The sequence below is a fragment of the Tinamus guttatus genome, unplaced genomic scaffold, assembly GCF_059628265.1.
Source record: "Tinamus guttatus ecotype Peru unplaced genomic scaffold, ASM5962826v1 Tinamus_guttatus_pri_ptg000227l, whole genome shotgun sequence".
Classification (NCBI taxonomy): domain Eukaryota; kingdom Metazoa; phylum Chordata; class Aves; order Tinamiformes; family Tinamidae; genus Tinamus; species Tinamus guttatus.
This window is the reverse complement of record NW_028288761.1, coordinates 3,786,122-3,804,805: the sequence shown is the minus strand read 5'-3', so window position 1 is coordinate 3,804,805 and position 18,684 is coordinate 3,786,122. Positions and strand designations below refer to the sequence as shown.

At 41.9% G+C, this 18,684-nt stretch overlaps 1 protein-coding gene across 15 annotated transcripts in view; it reads right to left on the bottom strand.

The window, feature by feature from the left end:
- Positions 1-18,684, bottom strand: part of DLG1 (discs large MAGUK scaffold protein 1) — a 123,289-nt gene that overhangs the window by 90,163 nt on the left and 14,442 nt on the right. Inside the window, exon 1 of one of the 15 annotated variants that reach the window (XM_088525567.1) lies at positions 12,517-12,727. The exons of 12 other annotated variants lie outside the window; for them this stretch is intronic. In XM_088525567.1, the coding sequence (XP_088381693.1) occupies positions 12,517-12,546 (30 nt within the window). In that variant the 5' untranslated portion in view covers positions 12,547-12,727. Of the gene's footprint in view, positions 1-161; positions 335-12,516; positions 12,728-18,684 lie in introns of those variants that run through there. 2 more of the 15 variants (XM_088525563.1, XM_088525566.1) reach the window with 2 other exon arrangements.

Below are 18,684 nucleotides of genomic sequence, written 5' to 3'. Positions count from 1 at the left end.
TCCTGTCACAAGCACTGAGATTCCTGAAAAATCACCTAGTGCAAGGAACAAGACACATGCTATTTAATTGAAATTTAAAGCATAGATTAGACACAGCGACAGTCATTAATATGCTATTAAACTTGCTTTCTACTTCCAGGAAAGCCCTTCCATAGACCCACCTTACATCCAAACATTAGGGATAGCGTGTTGTTGGTGCACGCCACTTTACAGTGGCAGAGCATCGGCGAGAAGCAATCCAAGTTTTTGATGCTCGGTGACATCTTTCCAGAGCCCGGGCACCTCAATCGATCCGCAACCGAGATGGCAGAGAAACACCTCTGAACCCGCTGCCTGCAGCCTGCCGTGGACATTTAATCTAGCTCCATGGCACGCAAAAATCAGCCTTTACATAAATAGGCGGGATCCTTCAGGGGGAAAGAGCAGCAACAACGGAGCTTCCCATTGGAAACGGCGCAGAAACCAAGAGCGTGTCCGTTCCAAACGGGCAAACCCGGGCGAGGGGCGCGCGGCGCTGGGGGCGGCGGGAGGCGACACCGCGCGCGGCCCCGCGGGGCGGGCTCCTCCCCCCCCCCCCCCCCCCCGCGGCGGCGGCGGCGGCTCCTCCCGCCGGGGCGCGCAGGGCCCCGGATCGATCGCGGCCCTCCAAGGCGCCCGGCGCAGCAGGGCCCCGGCACAGGGCGGGGAGGCTTCAGCCGCGCGGCGAGCCCGCGCCCTGCCGGGGGAGACAGACCGCGCCGCAGGAACGCGGCCGCTCCAGCGACTGCCGCTGCCACGAGCGCCACAGCGCAGCCCGCTCCCCTCCCCGCCGAGCCTACGGGCGAGCGGGAATAATCCGGCCTCTGCATCTCCGCAGCTGGGCGGCTGGGAGGAGCTCCTGCTCCCGGGCTTCATCTCGGGCACCCGAGCTGCTCGCAGAGCAAAGCAGTTCACGGGGCGGGGGGAGGATGAGGGGAAAAAGGAAAATTAAAATCCTTAAGGCTGAAGTCACCACGGTCAGTCACCTAAGGATATTCTCATCGTATGCTAACGACTCTCTAAAATCCAAATTCTTTTTCAAAAAACTGTTTTGATCAGGCCCTGTTGTAAGAATAAATAAAAAGCAGTAAGGTATAAGTTGCAAAGCCCCTACAGCAAAAATAGAGGTTTTAATACATTGAAGCATATCGCATGGCAGATATCATTCACAAGTGTGTCCTTCCAGCAAACCTTTCAGCAGAATACCATATGGAATCTCATATTGGCCCATATCACATCAATTTCTTAGTTATAGTGAGTGGGAAAAAAAAATACACTATATACATTTAGGACTCTGAGTTGTCTTGCTAAATCTCCTTCTCAAAAAGACCTGCTTAAGGTCACCCCTCTAGCAGCCTGCTGTCCCCTTCGTCATTTCTTTTACTTGGGGGCTTAACCCAAGAAGCTTCTCAGGATAGAAAGTTTCATACAGTGTAGATTTAATGCAACACAGAAGCGGTAGGCACGCTCAGAGCACCAGAATCAGGAAGCCTCATAACTTACACGAATCATCTTTATATAAATGTGCAGACTGAGGAAGCCAAAACTAAGACAATAAGATGGCCGGGGGGGCTGGCTCAGCCCACAGCAAACCTCAAAATAACCCTCATTGCCATGAAGGCCTCTTCCTTGGTAGAGGATGCAGAGCCTGGAGAGGACAGCGTTTCCATACAAATAAGTGTAGTTTTCCTGCCACTTTTGAGCCACGTCTTACACTTGCTCAGCAAATGGTCCTAGACCTGGTTTGCTCCAAGAGGACATTGCCTGCATGGGAGAAGAGCAACGGGGGCAGGACCAAAAGGAAAGTGACAAATGTTCGGGTTAAACATCATGGAACAGAGCCAAAGATGACAGATCGGTACCACGAGGGAGTACAGGGAAGATGGACACTGGCCAAATTTGACCTGCTGGGACATTCAAATTTAAGGATAATGTAAAGTAGAAGTAATGTAAAGGAAGAACCTCTGGAAAAAAAAAATCCTATTTTTCTGCAGCTGGATGGAGTTGCATTGTACAGGCTTTTGTCTGCAGAAATAGGACAGCACAGACCTAAGTGCATGCTCAAACAGCACTCAAAAAATGGAATGAAGAAGGGAAAGACACGGTGCAGACACCAGGATCTTCCCGTCCCCAAACCCTTTCCTGTGCCCACAGGTCGACACCACAGTTCATGGCCATAGCTCCAAGCACCCTGCAATAGTGTCACTCCTTGCAGGAGCAAACAGGCGAGTACATGGCAACCTCATGACAATAAATAAAGGCAGGGAGCCAAAAGCAGCTTCCGACTGCTGCAGAAATAGCTCCGCGCGATGCACAGAGTATAAGCTGTAATGTGCCACGGGCACAGAAGAATCACTAAGAGGAAAATATGGTGTACGCATCCACAAAGGATTCCTCCTCTAAGAGAGAAAACAGAAGAGAAAGCTCAAGTAACTTCAGGCAACCACAGCTATATTGTGGATGGAGACAGTGTACAACATCTGAATCTTTCAGCCATATATTTGCAGCTGTAAACAAATAAATGGTTACACTCCAAAACTGCCCTGACCTTTATACAAAGACAGAACTTGGAAGTATCATATCTCACCATGCACATGGTTACAAAATACAGCATTTAAGCTTGACAATTTAAAATACATTCCTGTGCAGCTCACTGACTAAATCTTGAGTTTTATTGTAGTCACAATCTCTTTTTTGAAAAAAATATTTTTACTCATTGAGGGCTTCTAAATATGGAGAAAATGTTCAACTGCATATTTCAAAAACCCTCTGTTCCATTTAGAGGAAAAAGAAAACACATCGGAACATTTAAGAATCTCTTTCAGACCTCTAAAGAGATACCTCCATATTTATTAATTTTTCCTCGCATTCAAATTGAAGTTTGAGTTTATACTTCAGAACACACACACAAAAAATCCTTAATTACCCACAGAAAAAAATATTTACATTTCACCTTTTAAGCAGTGAAAGTAGAGAGAAAAATCACCCAAAGCTACAACCATTTTCAGGCAGCTTTCTACTCTGTTATGAGGTCTGGCAGGATGGGTCCCCTTCAGTATAAGGTAGCTTATCTGGAGTGAGTAGTAATTTGTCCTTCAGATCTAGTCATCCTTAGGGCAAACATTGTAATGGCATCATTAAAATGACAGTTAACCAAGCAACATATAACTTTAAGAAGAGGTATATTATCAAATCCTGTATGTCTACTATCCTGAGAAGGCTATAAACTACAGAGAAACTTCAAGCCCTTAAACTATCATCTCCAAAAAGTTTTGTTGTTAGCTCAGATTTATACCACAAATTGACAGTTCTGTCATTCCCTCCAAGGTTTCAAACCTCAGCAAAATCCGCTCACACACCCAGAAACTTCACCTGCTTCTCCTCTCCAGGACCACAAGCAGTCGAGCCACTTCTCTTGCTTTCATGCAGGTTGGCTTTTGTTGAACACAGGAAAACAAGGACCTAAATTCTCTTCTTGCCTAAGACAGTTGCATTCAACACACAAGAGCTTCAACCAGAACCATCTTAAGAAGCCAATTCAAAACTTAACAGCTGATGTGGCATCAATAAAAGGGCTGTTACCATGCTACGAAAACACCACATAAAATGAATTGCTCTTATTTCAAGTTTATTCTGCTTGCTTACTTGAAAATAAGCCATGCTTCATGCTTATATATAGTCCCCAAATACCAATGAGAATATCCATATCATAATCTTCCATTAATGAGCAGGACTAATTTGTTACTCGCATCAAATGCGAAAGCTGCTGCTTCCAAGAGTCTCCAAGCAGTATCAGTTAGGCAGAAATTCAAGAGTTAAGCAGCATCAAAAAACTGATGCCCTGTCCGAAAACATAATGTCCAGCATTTTCCCACTACTCTTGATTGATGTGAATACAAATAGCTTTTTTTTTTTTAAGTGAAAAAAAAAAAAAAAACCTACCACACACACACAAAAACACAACACTGTATTGGCAGATAAAGCAGGTTAATAACCAGTGTAACTGCCTTATAACCAGATTCTCATGCGTAAAGCTTGGCACACTTCAGACTACCCTGCAGAGCCCAGGGAAAGGCACGTGGTAGTTCAGGTTTCCTCCATCCGCACGTTCTGCCACATCCAGGTTAACGGAGGTGAGGAGCCAGCACCCTGTGCCGCTAATGACATGGGCAAGTCATGAAAGTCTATGTAGACAAACTGGCAACTGTTCAGAAGGGAAAATCGCTAGGAAAAAAAAATAATCATTTGCACAGCATTTTCAAGCGAACAGGCTTATTTACTGAAAAGACAATAAGCTGATAATTTCCCTTGCAAAAAGATAGCAGCTACCCTAGAAAGGGCAGCTCCCTGTCCTGTCAGCTCAGCAGGCAAGTGCATTTACAGGATGTAAATCAAGAGCCACTGCTGCACCTTCAGTGCAGGGCAGGAAACACTCCTCACTTCCCCTTTCCCAGGGGCTCAAGGCTCTCGTATCCGCAAACTCAGCGCTGCCCACATGGTCAGAGCCCCTGAGAGCACGGAAATTCAGACCGAAACTTTTCCATTGATGTGGAAGGACCAACTGCTGCAATGGCAGAAAAATATTTTCTAGGATAATCAGCATGTTGCAAATGCAGCTTTTTTTTTTTTGTCTTAAAGTTCCCAATATGTCAGAAGATACCACAGCCCCAGTAACTCTACAAGGAAGGTAGAACATTTTGCTAGCAACAGGAATTTAATAGCAGCGTCTTTCAATATCTGCCCCACAGTGGCATCTGAGCCCAGAACAAGACCTGTGAGGACAAACTTTGCAGTGAGTGTTCACGATTTTCTCCCACTTTATTTCAAGTCTTAAATTGCTAAGCAGAAGACAGATCTAGGTCAGCACTCTGGTGAGGTTCTTCATAAACCTTGATAAGTGGAGCCAAAAACAGATGGGAATGCTCTCCTTCCCCGCTGAATGGTCATTACCAGGAGCAATTATATCAACCTGCCTTTGGAGCTCCCTCCAGCACAGAATAGAGGAGAAATCCACTGCCATACGAGGAAGAACTGGAGGCGTCTGCGCTATAGTGTACTCCATATGCCAAAATAATCAAGCTTCAACACAGAAAATGCAAGATACTGATGCTCAAGAGCATTTGGGAGCAAAAATTCACAAAAATAGACCTTTCCGACAATTAGCACTGGACAGAGCTCCAGGGAATTTAAAACATGATTTCCAAGGAAAAGGAGCTTTATATCACCATAGCATTCAAGGGTCCTCTCTCAGTCCAGCCCCTCCTCTGCCTCTTAGTAATTCCAAACTCAGCTAAACTTACGTATGGAGCAACAGGCAGCTCTCAGGAGAGCATTAAGAACACTAAAGCTAAAGCAACTAAAGCCCCGAAAGTCCCCCGACTTGCACCCAGAGGACCGGGGCTGGGCAGGCTAAGCACATCCTCCCCCATAGTAGCTTCCCGCATGGATCCATTCCTTAGATTGGGACAGGAGTCAGGGCTGATTCAGTCCATCATGCAAGAACCATCCGTGGGGAGCTGAGGGAGGAGGAAGGTAACATGTTCTAAAGGGTTATTGCAGACTGAAGGATGTTCACACGCTCTCCAGCAATTGAAGGATTGCTCATCATCTTAGTCATTCTGTTTTATCTTTTGAAAGACAAGAGCTCCTTTTGGAGCAGCAGTTTTCAAGAGTGAACCACTTTAAATGCTCTGTGCAACACAGCCAAGAAAAACAGCTCTTAGGGACTATCAATCAAGCAACTGTGCCTCCCCTGGAAGATAACAGCCCGTAAGTCCATAAGCAAATAAAAACTAGGGTGAATATACAAACAACATAGGTTTGTGGTGAAATTCCATCCTGCTCTAAAATCTTTTCTATACCTGTTGACGCTTCCCTTATACAATATACAGAAAAGACAGCATCTGGGGGTGTTTCTGCCCAGTGCTTTGACGCAGCACATTTAGAGCAGACGACTCTCAGGAAAGAGGCAAAATGCTCAATAAGGTGTTTCTCTCTCCGCTGCCTACAGCGAGAGGGTTATTCCTAAAGACAAACACAAATCAGACATCCGCTGCCTTACAAACAGTAAAGACAGGCTGCGGCTCAATTACTGAAAAGCAGTTTACTGAGAGCAAGACAGAACTCAGGCAGCAGCGACACTCCACTGATGCACAAGCACCTGCCATACTCTTCTGCATAGAGGGAGGACTGTCACCAAATTTTATTTTAAAAAGTATTTTTAAAAAGTCTTTGCATCACAAATCTGGTTCTGTGCTTAAAGGCGAACATTCTTGCTCTGTATTTCTTCTGTCATTCTAAAATACTTGAACATTTCCAAGCCAGGAATGACTTCTCCCACTAAATGGAAAAATCCCCTTAAGACAACTGCGAGCCTTCTGGACAGAAGAATTTGCTAGCCTGCCTTCTGACTTGATGCATTTCTCCATCTCAAAGTGTTACAGGAAAGGGCTAAAAAGGCTGTCCCGTCTAGACAGGAAGGGCATTAGTCATTCACACTTTGTTATTAACTGAGAACAGATAAGAACAGGGCTGCTTGGGCTGGAATCAACGGGGCTGTTTGCAGGTCATTGACACTCCTGGAAACCAAAAAGTTTTGAGAGAGTTGAGAAAAGGCACAGGGGAGACAGCCAGGAAGAGATAGCTAGGAAAGGATTTGAAGGGTCCAAGCTATCTGACAGAAACCACTTCCATAGCAGAAATGGCTGGCATGAAAATTGCAGGACCTCAGCAGCCTTGGGGACTGGGCCAGGAGACACCTCAAGCAGTTCAAGAAGCTGTGCCACGTTCTGCAGTGAGGGGAGAGATCAGAGGCATGCACGCACACAGACGTAGGCAGCTGAATTGGAGCTCTGCTGAGATGGATCTGACCATTGTAGACAGTAGGATGAGTAAGAGCCCATGAACAATAAAAAAACGGCTAGGGCAGAGCCAATACAGCTGAAGGAAAGTGAGTAACAACTCTCTCCAGCTGTTTAAGATGCATTTTTCCAAGCATTTCTGCTTAGAAATGCAAATCATTTGCCTTTCCCTCCCTCCGCCAGAACATCAGCATTTGAGCAGAAGCACAAGAGACAACCCTTGCCGCAGTAAGATCACCAGCAAATAACAGACACGCTTTGTGTGCATCTGAAGCTGACTTCTTGCAGTAAGTGAAAACTCAGGTCTCACGCTAGCTCACGAGCACCTTCCATCAGGTAAGCCCCGCAGGATGCTCGATCCGCGCGCGGCCGCTCCGGGGCTGCAGGAAGGCGGCGGGAGCGACAGGGGGCAGCATGGCGCCGTCCTCCGCGCCGCCCGGCTCCGCGCTCCCCGCGCCCACGGGCCCAGGCTGCACAGGAGCCCCCGGGAAAAGCAGCGCGCTCTGCAAAGCGGCCGCTTTACCGAGCCTGCAGAAACGCCCCAGCCCCACTCTCTGCTATTGTGCGAGCAGCAGAAGTAAAGCAAACAAAACCCGAGAAAATACAAGCTGACCACCGCAAAGCTTTTCATCTTCTACATTAGTCAGTCTGCTGCCAAAAACTGCATTCCAAAGTGGTGTTTGTAGGGTCCTTTTCATTACAGTGCCTGTATTACATAAACGAACATTTCAAGTAAGGGCAGAAAAGATGAAAGTTTCTAGATTGCCAGGGATTTCAATTAGGAAGCTGAAATGATTATTTTGAAATTATGCTTCCCTATTTCAACCCTCAAAATATAAAGGGCTACAAAAGAAAGCACTTGCATTATTTGAGATAAAAAAACAATCCTCATCTTTGGATCCAACCCAAATTGGATCATTCACCTTTAAAATAATGCAACGCAGGACAGATTTTTTTGCTAGGTCTCACAACCAAGCTAAATCCCTAATGAGCAACCTTAATAAATTATTCTTAAAGTGATCCAACACATGGAACTGGTTTTGTCTCTATCAGTGGTATGAAAAGCTTTTAATGGAACCAATTATTTTAGCAGCAAGAAACCTATTAATTTCCAGCTTCAATTTCTTTGGACTTACTCATTCCTGTGTTAATGTCTTGCCATTTGAAAACTATCCTGCCATTTGAAGACTATCCTACCTCAGTAATTTGAAAAAACACCTCTCCTTCCGCCCTGTAGTCCAGGTAAGTTCTTCAGCCTCCTCCTGCCCTGCTGCACCTCCACGTTCCTCAATAGCCCTGCAGGGCTTCCAGCCCTGTGGCAGTAATCAGGGCTGCCTTTAAGTAACCCTGTGTAAAACGCACCTTTCTGCCTCCTCAGAAATACTGCAGTGGTCCCCGAGGTGTATGCCACAACCAACTAAAAATCAGATCAAAAGAGGAATGACAATCACCATGCTACTCTATCTATCTCAGACTTGATGCTCTTCCCCCATTCACCTGCATTTGTTACTTTACATACAACCAGCTGGGTACATCAGACACTAAACCACCTATTGAGAATAAAAGAAATAGGGTCTCAGGCCACCAATCTAGCCTGTCCCAACCCCCCTGCAGGGCCTTGCTACCCTCAGGCAGATCAGCTCTCCCTCCCAGCTTGGTGGCACCTGCACATTTGCTGCGGGTGCCCTCAACGCCCTTATCCAGATCCAATAAAGATATTAAAGAGACCAGCCCCAACACTGACCCTGGGGAACCCGGCCCGTGAGCCATCACCAGCTGGATTCAACTCCATTCAGCACCACTCTCCGGGCTATGGAACCCCAAGATCTTCTGCATCCTCAATTATTCTGTTTCCATTTATATGTAACTGGAGCAATTTCAGTATAATGGTTTTTTACATCTGCACTACTGATAAGTAAAGCTAGACAAGATATTACTACGTCATTGCAAGTGTTCTTCTTTTGATGCAAGAAACTGATCATTACCCGCAAAATTCTTAAAATTGCTCTTTTGCAAAGCAACTCTACATAAGCTAGATGATAGATAGTTCCTCCTTCAGATACTTTTTAAGACCCATATCAACTTTAAAGTGATCCTATTGTGGGATTGATTTCAGAAAGTTATTTTCCAGTCTCCTACAGCAGTATTCACCACCTCCTCCAACCTAAATATACTCACACCATGCGATTTACTGACTAGGATGAGAAAAAGCCTTATTATAATTCAACTGTTGGAAATACTGGTATGTAATGCCTTTTTTTTTTCTTTTTTTTTTTTTTTTTTCTTTTTTTAAATCAGCTCTTCGGTCAATTCCTAGTCAAACATGTCCCAAACGAGATCAAATTCATTTATCACATATTTGTAGCATTAACTGGCAGCTTTTACTTTTAAAACAAGGGGAAATGTAACTATGAACTCAAACACAAAGGCTCTAAAATCTAACGAAACAACCCACAAACACATCACGTACCTAGGCCAGCTATGCAGTTTATTCTAGCATCCACCCTAACAATTCAGAACTTCAACTCCTCAGGCAGAGGTTCTGATGAACAGGTTGGCAACTGAGCAAGGTTTCAATGAACCCTGAACCCCAAGGCTTTAATCAATGAAATAACCTCACAGGCCTGCAGATATTTAGGAAGAGCAAGCAGGCATGTGCGAACAAACACTAGCTCTAGAGGTGCTCTGCATATATAAAAAAAAAGTATATATACACATATATATGCATTGCAAGATGTGTCCCCTTGTCCTGTATTGCAGGCATCTAGTGAGACTGGACAAGCCCATGTAAGAGATGGCCACGAAAGGGTCCTAAATAGACAGCAGTCACTTAGCCCAGCAAGTTCTTGAGTCAAACATTGCAGTAAGATGACACTGAATTTATGAAAAGCATAAATTTATAAAAATGTATGAGGCCACAGGCTAGTGCAGTGTGGAGCAGAGGCAGCTCTGCGGGGAGCTTGTCACAGCCGATCACGATCTAACAGCAGGTTACCCAGAAGACGGAGCTTGGCCCTTTATCACAGGACACAGCAGGAGAACACAAGACCATTTCCCAACCAGGACGGGGCTGAGGAACGTGGGGGAGTGGAGGGGGCTAAACGCGTATAAAAAAAGCTGTTTTTAAACTATGTCCATGACTAAGTATTGGGACAAGTTGCCAAGAGAGGCGATGAAATCTCGTCTCTTATATGTTTACAAAACCAAGTTGGACAAAGCCTTAAGCAACCATGTCCAAATGTGATACGAAGCCTGCTTTTAGCAGGAAGGTGGACTAGATCACTTCCACGCCGGATACTGGGGTCATACATCACATACACTTGTCCTCTCCCCATGGCATCTGGTTTTAGCCAGACCTATCTTCAGCTTTTGAATTAACACTACCACCAAGCAAGGTGTCAAAAAACAAGGTATGGGCTAGACAGACACTGCTCTGGCATAGTTCAAACAACACGATTCTTTGTCATCGTTTTGTATCTTTTTTTGTTTCAAAACACTCTTTTGCACCATAATTTTACTCCAAATATAATTTGTAGAAATGTTAAATCACCTCTTAATTCAATTGTTTCAGTAAAAATATAAGACTGAAAAAAAAAAAAAAACAAGAATGACTGCTCAAAAATGGTCTTCTGCAAGAAGGATTTTAATATTCTGTATTTTTAATTGCCACGTACCCATTTAAGACTGTTACTTAAATAAGTCATTACTGTAGGCACAGCCCACATGCATGCTCTTAATAGTATCCATGGTTGCAGTGATGCAAATTTGCCTACCTACACCAAAGCAAGTGTGCCCACATAAGGGGGAAAGGACTGTATTAATCAATTCCTTGCACTAGATTAAACTGGCTAAACCTCAGAATATAGCAGAGAGTGGTATACATATGGTGGCCATTAAGTGAAAGGGTCTTTATTCCAAGTTACAGGAAACAAGCTAAAGCTGAATAAAGCTGAAATCTTGTCTTGAAAACAAAATAAAGCTGAAATTCTGAAAGATCTTTCAAATGTTTTAAAAATTCACCTTATTCATCCGTTCCTTCTTTGCTACTCAGAGAGAAGCAATAAACCGATTCCAAAAGACTTCCACACAAGTCAAAGCAGCACCTAATCCTATTTCCAACTCTCTTACACATTTCTCCTATGCCGATTTCCGAATTGCTTTACCTGTGTCACATAGACATGCCTTCCTTTACACAAGCAGATTCATACATGACAGTGAAGAAACCATTTTTCCTGAGCATACAGCTCCCAATCCACTGTAAGCACAGACACATCCAGCACAAACAGTCCCTTCAGGAGTTTCACTATCAACAGCTTTAACCCTCCCAGGCAGCAACACTGAACAGCCTCTCTTAAGCGTTAGTGCTTATACGACCAGGCTGGCCACAATAAAAACAAACAAATGCCTTTTTATGCAAAGCACATTTTCTGTTGGCCCAACTTTCTATATAAATTATCTCTGGAAAGTAAATAAAGGCATGAGAATAATCTGAAGTTACATATTCCTTAACAAAATTAAGGTAGATAATTACATAACCAAAATTGTGCAATGAATGTCTGTTCCTGCTCTCACTGAACTATAGATATTTCAGATGAAATAAGACAAAGATGCCTCAAAGGAATGCAGCTGAAGTCAAACTTATGGTTTTAAAAGGCATGTTTTACTTCCAGAAAAAGCTTGAACAACAGAAAGAATTCTTTCCTGGTGACAGACAAGGTGAAGTCAACCACCTAAATCAGAAATTAGCCCATGGTACTAGGGATTGTGCTTCTTACACACACACACAAACACACACACACACACACACACACCCCTGCACAAGCGATCACTAAACCCACAAAATTTTCCTAAAGAGGTTTAACTTGATAGTACTTCTTCAGAAGGTTTGTATGAACTGTTTCCAAATGCTTTAAAAGTGCTAAAAGTGGAAGTAGTTTATTAAATGATTTTTTTTAAACTTACAGCTATGTAAACAGCTAAGAGAAAAACAAAAGAGAAGAGTTTACTATTTACAGGAAAAAAAGTCTTGCAAAAAAATAAAACTCACTATTATGCATATTTCACAAGCATGCTGCTAATCTACTGCCAGCCTATGAATCATTTTATTTTAGCAATTATAAGTGGACTATGTTAATACCAGTATGGCACAAAGCTTTAGCCTAGCACAGAAGTAACAGCACTAGGCAGCAGTATGTCAAGTTGGCAGAGCATTCAAACATATCCATCCCTAACAGGACTTCCCTAGATGCATCTTTTTTGTCTTTGATGGTTATTTTAAACATTTGTTCAAATAGGTTACGCAAACCAGCATTTAGAATTCCTCATTTCAGATTAAAAAGCAAACTACTATTTTAAAGCATTTAAAGAGTGAATTTTTACAGTGCAAAGAGTCCCTGACAAATGTTAAAAGCATAATTAGTTCTTACAGGAATGAACATCCATGCTGCTCTTAGCAACAACTACAGCAATTATTCTGGCAATTGGTGAAGTGTTTTTTTTTTTTTTTTTTTAATCACCACTAGAAAAAATATCATAATATTTTCACTACTGGCAGGCAAAAATAGAAAGAAAAATTCAAAAAGAACTTCCAAGATCACAGGCATTAATCAAAAGGCAAATCAAAAAAATATCGTCTTACCTTTGTTGTTACAATGCATAAGCAATCCATTCTTTCAGCATAGCAGGGATTTTTCCAAACATTTAAGAAATTTACTTTCAATCACAGCTGAACACCAGCTCAGCAGAATGAAAAAAGTATGTTCAAGAGCCAAAACAGCACAATCTGTGCCACATCTCCCTTTGGATTTACAGCAGAGGTAGAAACAATGAGGAGGGAGGAAAAAAAAAAAAAACAACACTAAAACAAGAAGGCTTATATTCAGAAGAAAGCTAATTTATTTTGATCATCTGTGCCTAGAAAGAATCTACATCTATCCTTGAAAATATCCTACGAGAGAGAGCAAATCTCATTCCATACCAGTTCAAGGCTTCCTCATACTCTATTTCATACACTCCTCTTTCAGCATTACCTAACACATGAGAGTCACACAGAATCATTTGATTAAATGCAAAGCAAAATTATTTCGCAGCCAAAAGTCTCAGATCAGCTTTTCTTAGGTGGTTACGATTTCTAAAATGAAGCTCTTGTTGAAAAAAATAGTTATGGTCGCAAGCAAGTCTTACTCCTCTCACGTCATGTCAGCATTTGCAAAGTGCAAAACAACTCATTTCTGATGCAGTAATGAATGGAATATTCCATGTAGAACAGGGAGAAAAGAAAGTGACAAGGAAGAGGTAATGCATATTGCAAAAGAAATGCTATTTTGAGCCTGGAATTAACCTAGAATTGCATCTCCTTTTGCAGGGCTCTCAAGCCGTGACAAGGCAGAACGTGTGCGAGTTGGGTCTGTCCCCTCAGCCTGATGAACACAGCTGGGGACAGGCGTGTGCTTCAAACCTTGTCTGTATCATTTCACTTCTGGCTCAAGAACTACAACCAACCAAAGTGATTATACATTGCATCAGCAAGCTCTAGACCAGGGTAGGGATGGACCTAGAACATTCTCGATATTCCCTTTTGGTTTAAAAAACAAGTTTTAAAATCAAGTCCAAGTGGTCTATGGGGCATGTTCTTTCCACTCTTCTCCCTCAAAAAGCTGCTCTTCACAGCACATCTAGTGCAATAAAACTGAATTTAGCACCAAACAAGACTGCTGCATGCCTGCTGCAGCACTCTGCACTCGCACGCTTTTTGCACTGCACTTGTGAACAACTGTGTTGTGATAGCTGCCCATCACCCAGCACAGTTGCTGCCAACCCATGCAAGGCTCAGGAATAAAGCAGCTATCACACATACACTAACATCGAAAGTCAAACCTATCCACAGGCTAAGGTTTTACCTTGTGCGTTCAAGTCAAGCCACAGGTATTTTTTTGTTATATTTACATTTCCTAGTATTTTTTTTTTCTAGGAACATTTATATGAAGTTTTCATTGCTGCCAGGCATCCCAATTTCCCAAGCCACCATTAAGATCGCTTACGTGGATATCCTAAACAGAGCACTTGAAGTGCAAGCATCCAAAAAGGTGAGACAGACTGAGGAACGTGTTTTTTTGGGTGTCTGGACACAAGTCCAGCACCCTGCCAAGAACATCTCCTATAACTAGTTCAATACAGATACACACGCAAGGGAGAGGCAATTCTAGCAGCTCTCTGCCCAGCTCTCTCAAGGCCAAACTTCAACAAAGCGCCAGCTGCATCACATGGATGTTAATTCCCAAGAGTGAAAATTGATTCACCAGCAAACAGGGCCCATGGTGACACCAAGTCCCCAGAAAACAAAGAACCACACTTAAAAACTCATACAGCAAAAAAAAAAAAAAAAAGTTTGTTGCAAATACCAGTGCACATTTTCCTGAGTACAGACCACAGGTGCCTAAATGCTCAGGAGGAGCTGCACAAACACAAGCATTCCCTAGGCCAAAGACACAGTTTCTGCAGACTTTTCACTGAAAATAGTGCCTATATGTGCAATAAATGCTTTTGAAAATAAGAGTCATACACTTATAAGGTCTAATTTCTTCAATCAATCCACAAATAAAAGAGAGAACACATGGTTATTCAAATGCTAATTTATTCTCATATTACATGAAAAAAACCTGTATCTCAGTTGCCACAGGTATAACCAGAGAAGCAAGCTCGGCTCTGCTTTGCAAGGGCAGCTCCTTGTGCAGCTTTGGCACCTCTGAAGAGGCATTTCAAAGACCCAGTAAAGATCAAGCACCAGCATGACCACAATTATCTTTGGCACCTTTAGTTAACTACAGGATTAAAATTACAGGATTCTGTAACTTAATATATCTAGCTCCATTAAAACCTGGATGAAGAGTCTACATTACAGGTTTGGTGGGGTTTTTTTTTTTTTTTTTTTTTTTTTTGATGATCGTCCTTTCAGTTTTGAAGTCAGAAGTACTTAAGGAAGAAGTAGTAGAAATGCCATATTTTTATTGCTGGTATGTACATCTTTAACTGACCACATTTCTTTTTTCCTCTCCTTCTTGCATTTAATCTGACCACCAGCCTGCAGCTGCAAAACTTCGAGCTTTAGTTTGAGACTTACGTTCTCTTACTTGTACAAGAGCCTTCATTTCAAGAATGAAAATCCACGGTGAACCAAGTGTCATTCTCCTACTGTAAAGTTACCATTTGGGAACAGCCAAGACTGCTAAGTGGTCCAAGGCCACACATTGTTAGAGACTCAACAAAATGACTCATACTGGGCAATATACCCCTATCGATGCAAGTATAAAGTAGCAGGAAGGCAAAAAGGAGGACACAGCATATTAGTAGACCAACCAGTACTGAATCTTTTTGACTGTTAAAGCAAAGAAGATGTCTGAAGGAGACTTCTACCAACGATTCACAGAGAACATCTACAGCAGAGTCACAAATTCAGCACCTCAGTGTGAAAATCTGCTTGGTAGAAACTCCAGCTCTGTCTATTGAACAAGGGTGTCTCAGACATGATCTGTCCTCCCTACAGGTGGCACTGCAGATCCCTGCAAAAAGGGCCTAAGAGGACGCTCCCTCTTCCGATATTTCTTCCACAATATTGCTAGCAATAAGCAATCAGAAAGTCAATATATCATGCTGTAGATTTGTCAGCTGTTTTGCTGATGAGTTTGCACAACTAAAACTTGTCACTTAATGCCCATAGGGAAAAATATATATATAGGCCTTCCATCTTGGAATTGATCCCTTATTTATCTTTTGTTCATACCGAGCATTGAAAGGATTAAGATGTTAACATTCCCTTCCCGCTTATCACTCTTGAATCTTACCCTGCATCACCTTTTGTGCTGTAGACTAAACCAAGTTGTTAAAGAAGCTTCCGGGAAATATAAAGCATGGAAAAGAAAACAGATCCCTGAACAGGAAATCTGTTGCTCTAACTTTCTCTGATACAATATTTATGGGAATTAAAAATTCCAATCTTTTTGTGCACAAAAAGCAGTGAAAAAACAGTACTAAGCTACCTAAGCTCCATTAAAAGTCCTCAGGCAATCTAAGCCTGCGCACCACGATTCTGTGTATACACACGACCACACATTGCTAAGAAGTCATTCCCAAAGTCAGCTGTGTTCTTGTAATACAACCCGTAATCACTGCAGGGAGCCCTTATATACCACCCTTCGGCAACTCCCATCTCACAAATACTATCAAACTGCCAGCTGGAAGAACATTTGCTTGGTTCAGAGTAGCTATACCAAAAAATAATCATTAAGGTAAAAAAAATAGGATTTGTGATATAATATCAAAGGCTACTAAAATCACAAACAGAAAAAACATCATATTCCTTTATCACATATAATCTTACTAGCCTAGCACCACAAAAGAATAAAGCTAAGTAAATCTCAAAGTCTACCTGATATGTTGATCTGGTTACACCAGGTTAATGAACTAAAATTGAACTGGGCAGCAGCCCTGCAAGTGCAAAAACTGACAGTTTTAGTTTAAAAGAAAAAAAAAAAACACACACACACAAAAACAACATGCACTTCAGAAACGGCTAATATGAAAAAGCAGCATTTCTCAAGTGGCATTTTAACAAAATAAAAGATAACATTTGCTGTAGGTGACAAAGACTGAGAAAGTTCAGTTTAGCATCAACACTGACATGTGTGACTATGCTTTTAAATACTGAAAGTAAATAGAAGATATCTTTCATATACTGAAGGTCAAACAACTGTCTGCCTTTCATGTGATCCTTGAGACAAAGGCTCAATGAAGATAGACTTTGCCATAATGGTCCAAGCCTGGGCCACTTAGAAGAATCACAGAGTAACCTATCATTTATCAGGCTCCATTTAGGTAGCACTATAGACCACAACCATTGCATTGTACCAAAGAGCTAGCTGCAAGCAGTAAATAGTTCAGCAGAGAACATACACTGCTGTCAGCAGTGAGACTACCTCAGTTAGGCCATTCTTTTTCAGCACACTTGTCATGTGGATGACAATGTGCTGGTTGTCACTGGCTCATGTCATTGACAAGCCCTAGTAACACTGGTAGTTCACTAGCACATGAAGAACAAAAAAAAAAAAAAAAAAAAAAAAAAAGCTTAGATACACCTTCAAAATTAAATATTATCTGTGCATATATCTCTATACATCTATGGGGAGATTTCTGAAAGATACCAGGACACCACCACTCTTAGTTCACAAGTTGTTTTTTCCTTTGTGGACTTCTTAATAGCAAAAGAAGTAAAATTCTACTAGAAGAGCTTTCCATTTTTTGGTGGTGAGGGGCTGGATAAAGATCACAAGGCTATAATGATTAATATCCAGGACTTCAGAATATTTCCTTTATAAGCACTAAACATCAGTATTAGAGCTATAAAGCACCTTACCCTAGGGTTTCTGTGTCACAATCAAGGCTGCTGGCACAAGAGGCACTTATAGCAACATCCCCACAGTCGCATAGGTTTCGTAGGGATGTAAATCTGTTATTCTATCACACAGGTCCAAGATATATTAGAGGAAAAAAAGTTAGGCCATTTCTGACAGACACAGGTAAGCTGTCCTTACAGACCTTCGCCAAGGGAGACTCCCACGCACACCTATTCTAGTGCTTAGAAAGACTAAAAACAGTTTTAGCTAAACCTATTACTGTGGTGCAAGCATTAATACATCTTCTAGGGGCACAAAATATACTTACCCTCCTTTTTGCAGTGGCCTAAAAATACTCCAGCAAAATCCTGTTTCACAATTAGGTGTTCAGTTCTTTTAGGCAACACCAATTTTAGATATCTTGATTTCTTTCTCAATCCTCAGATTCATAGTCAGTCTCAACTTTAGTTTTTCTATATCCTGTTTGTAGCACAGTCCTCAAACAAACCATTTCCTACTTTGTGACAAAAGTCAGCACAATTCTAATGTTTCTTTTAAGCTTCCTCTAAGGAGTTGGGCAGTTTTCATAGATGTTTCAATAAGCATAAGCACTTATTTTCCTCTGAATCTACTTTCTTCTCCTCTTAATCTACTTTCTTAAAGCTCACTCAGCACAGCCTGACCACTTTACCTTGCTAGGTAGTGCAGCGTTTCCCAGCCTTCCTGGAAGTTGCAGGGTTAGCCCTCTTTTCTCTATGGCTTTTCCTGAGCTCTGTTACTATTCCACAAAATGCATCAGAACTGCTGCCTTCAGTTCCCAGTAGAGCAATGCCAGCACTGAGGACACAATTCAAAGTTCATCTCTTTGGAGTCACCATATGACTGGTGTAGGAAATACAACTAACATTTCTAGTTCAACTTGGGCAGGGAAAGATCTTGATTCAGCAAAAATGTACACCTGCATGCATTTCTCAGCTCCAGTTTCTCACAATTCACTAGTGAAAAAAATTATAGCATCAAGAGATAAAAAAACACTTCTAAAACACCACTCTAAGTAGTAGAGAGTTTCTTATGAACATACTGAAAAATTCACTTATCGAAAAATAGAGCTTAAGATTTTCCAAAATTATTCATGAAATCACGACTGAAGAAACATGGTATGGATGGCATAAGCATACTAAATCCATTAGTGAGGTTTTCAAATCCAGAGCATAAATCCAAGTTAGCAGAGTTCTAATGGAATGTTTAAGAAACAAGTTTATAAATTTAAATTAGAAAAATGCACAGACCTCATATCCAACATTTCAATAGTTAAACCTCATAAAACTATTAATCTTAAGACTAAGAAGTTTTCTGTGGAATTAAGTATTTTATAAAATGAAGGAAAGAAGAAAGTTGACTTAATAGCCTCAAGCAGA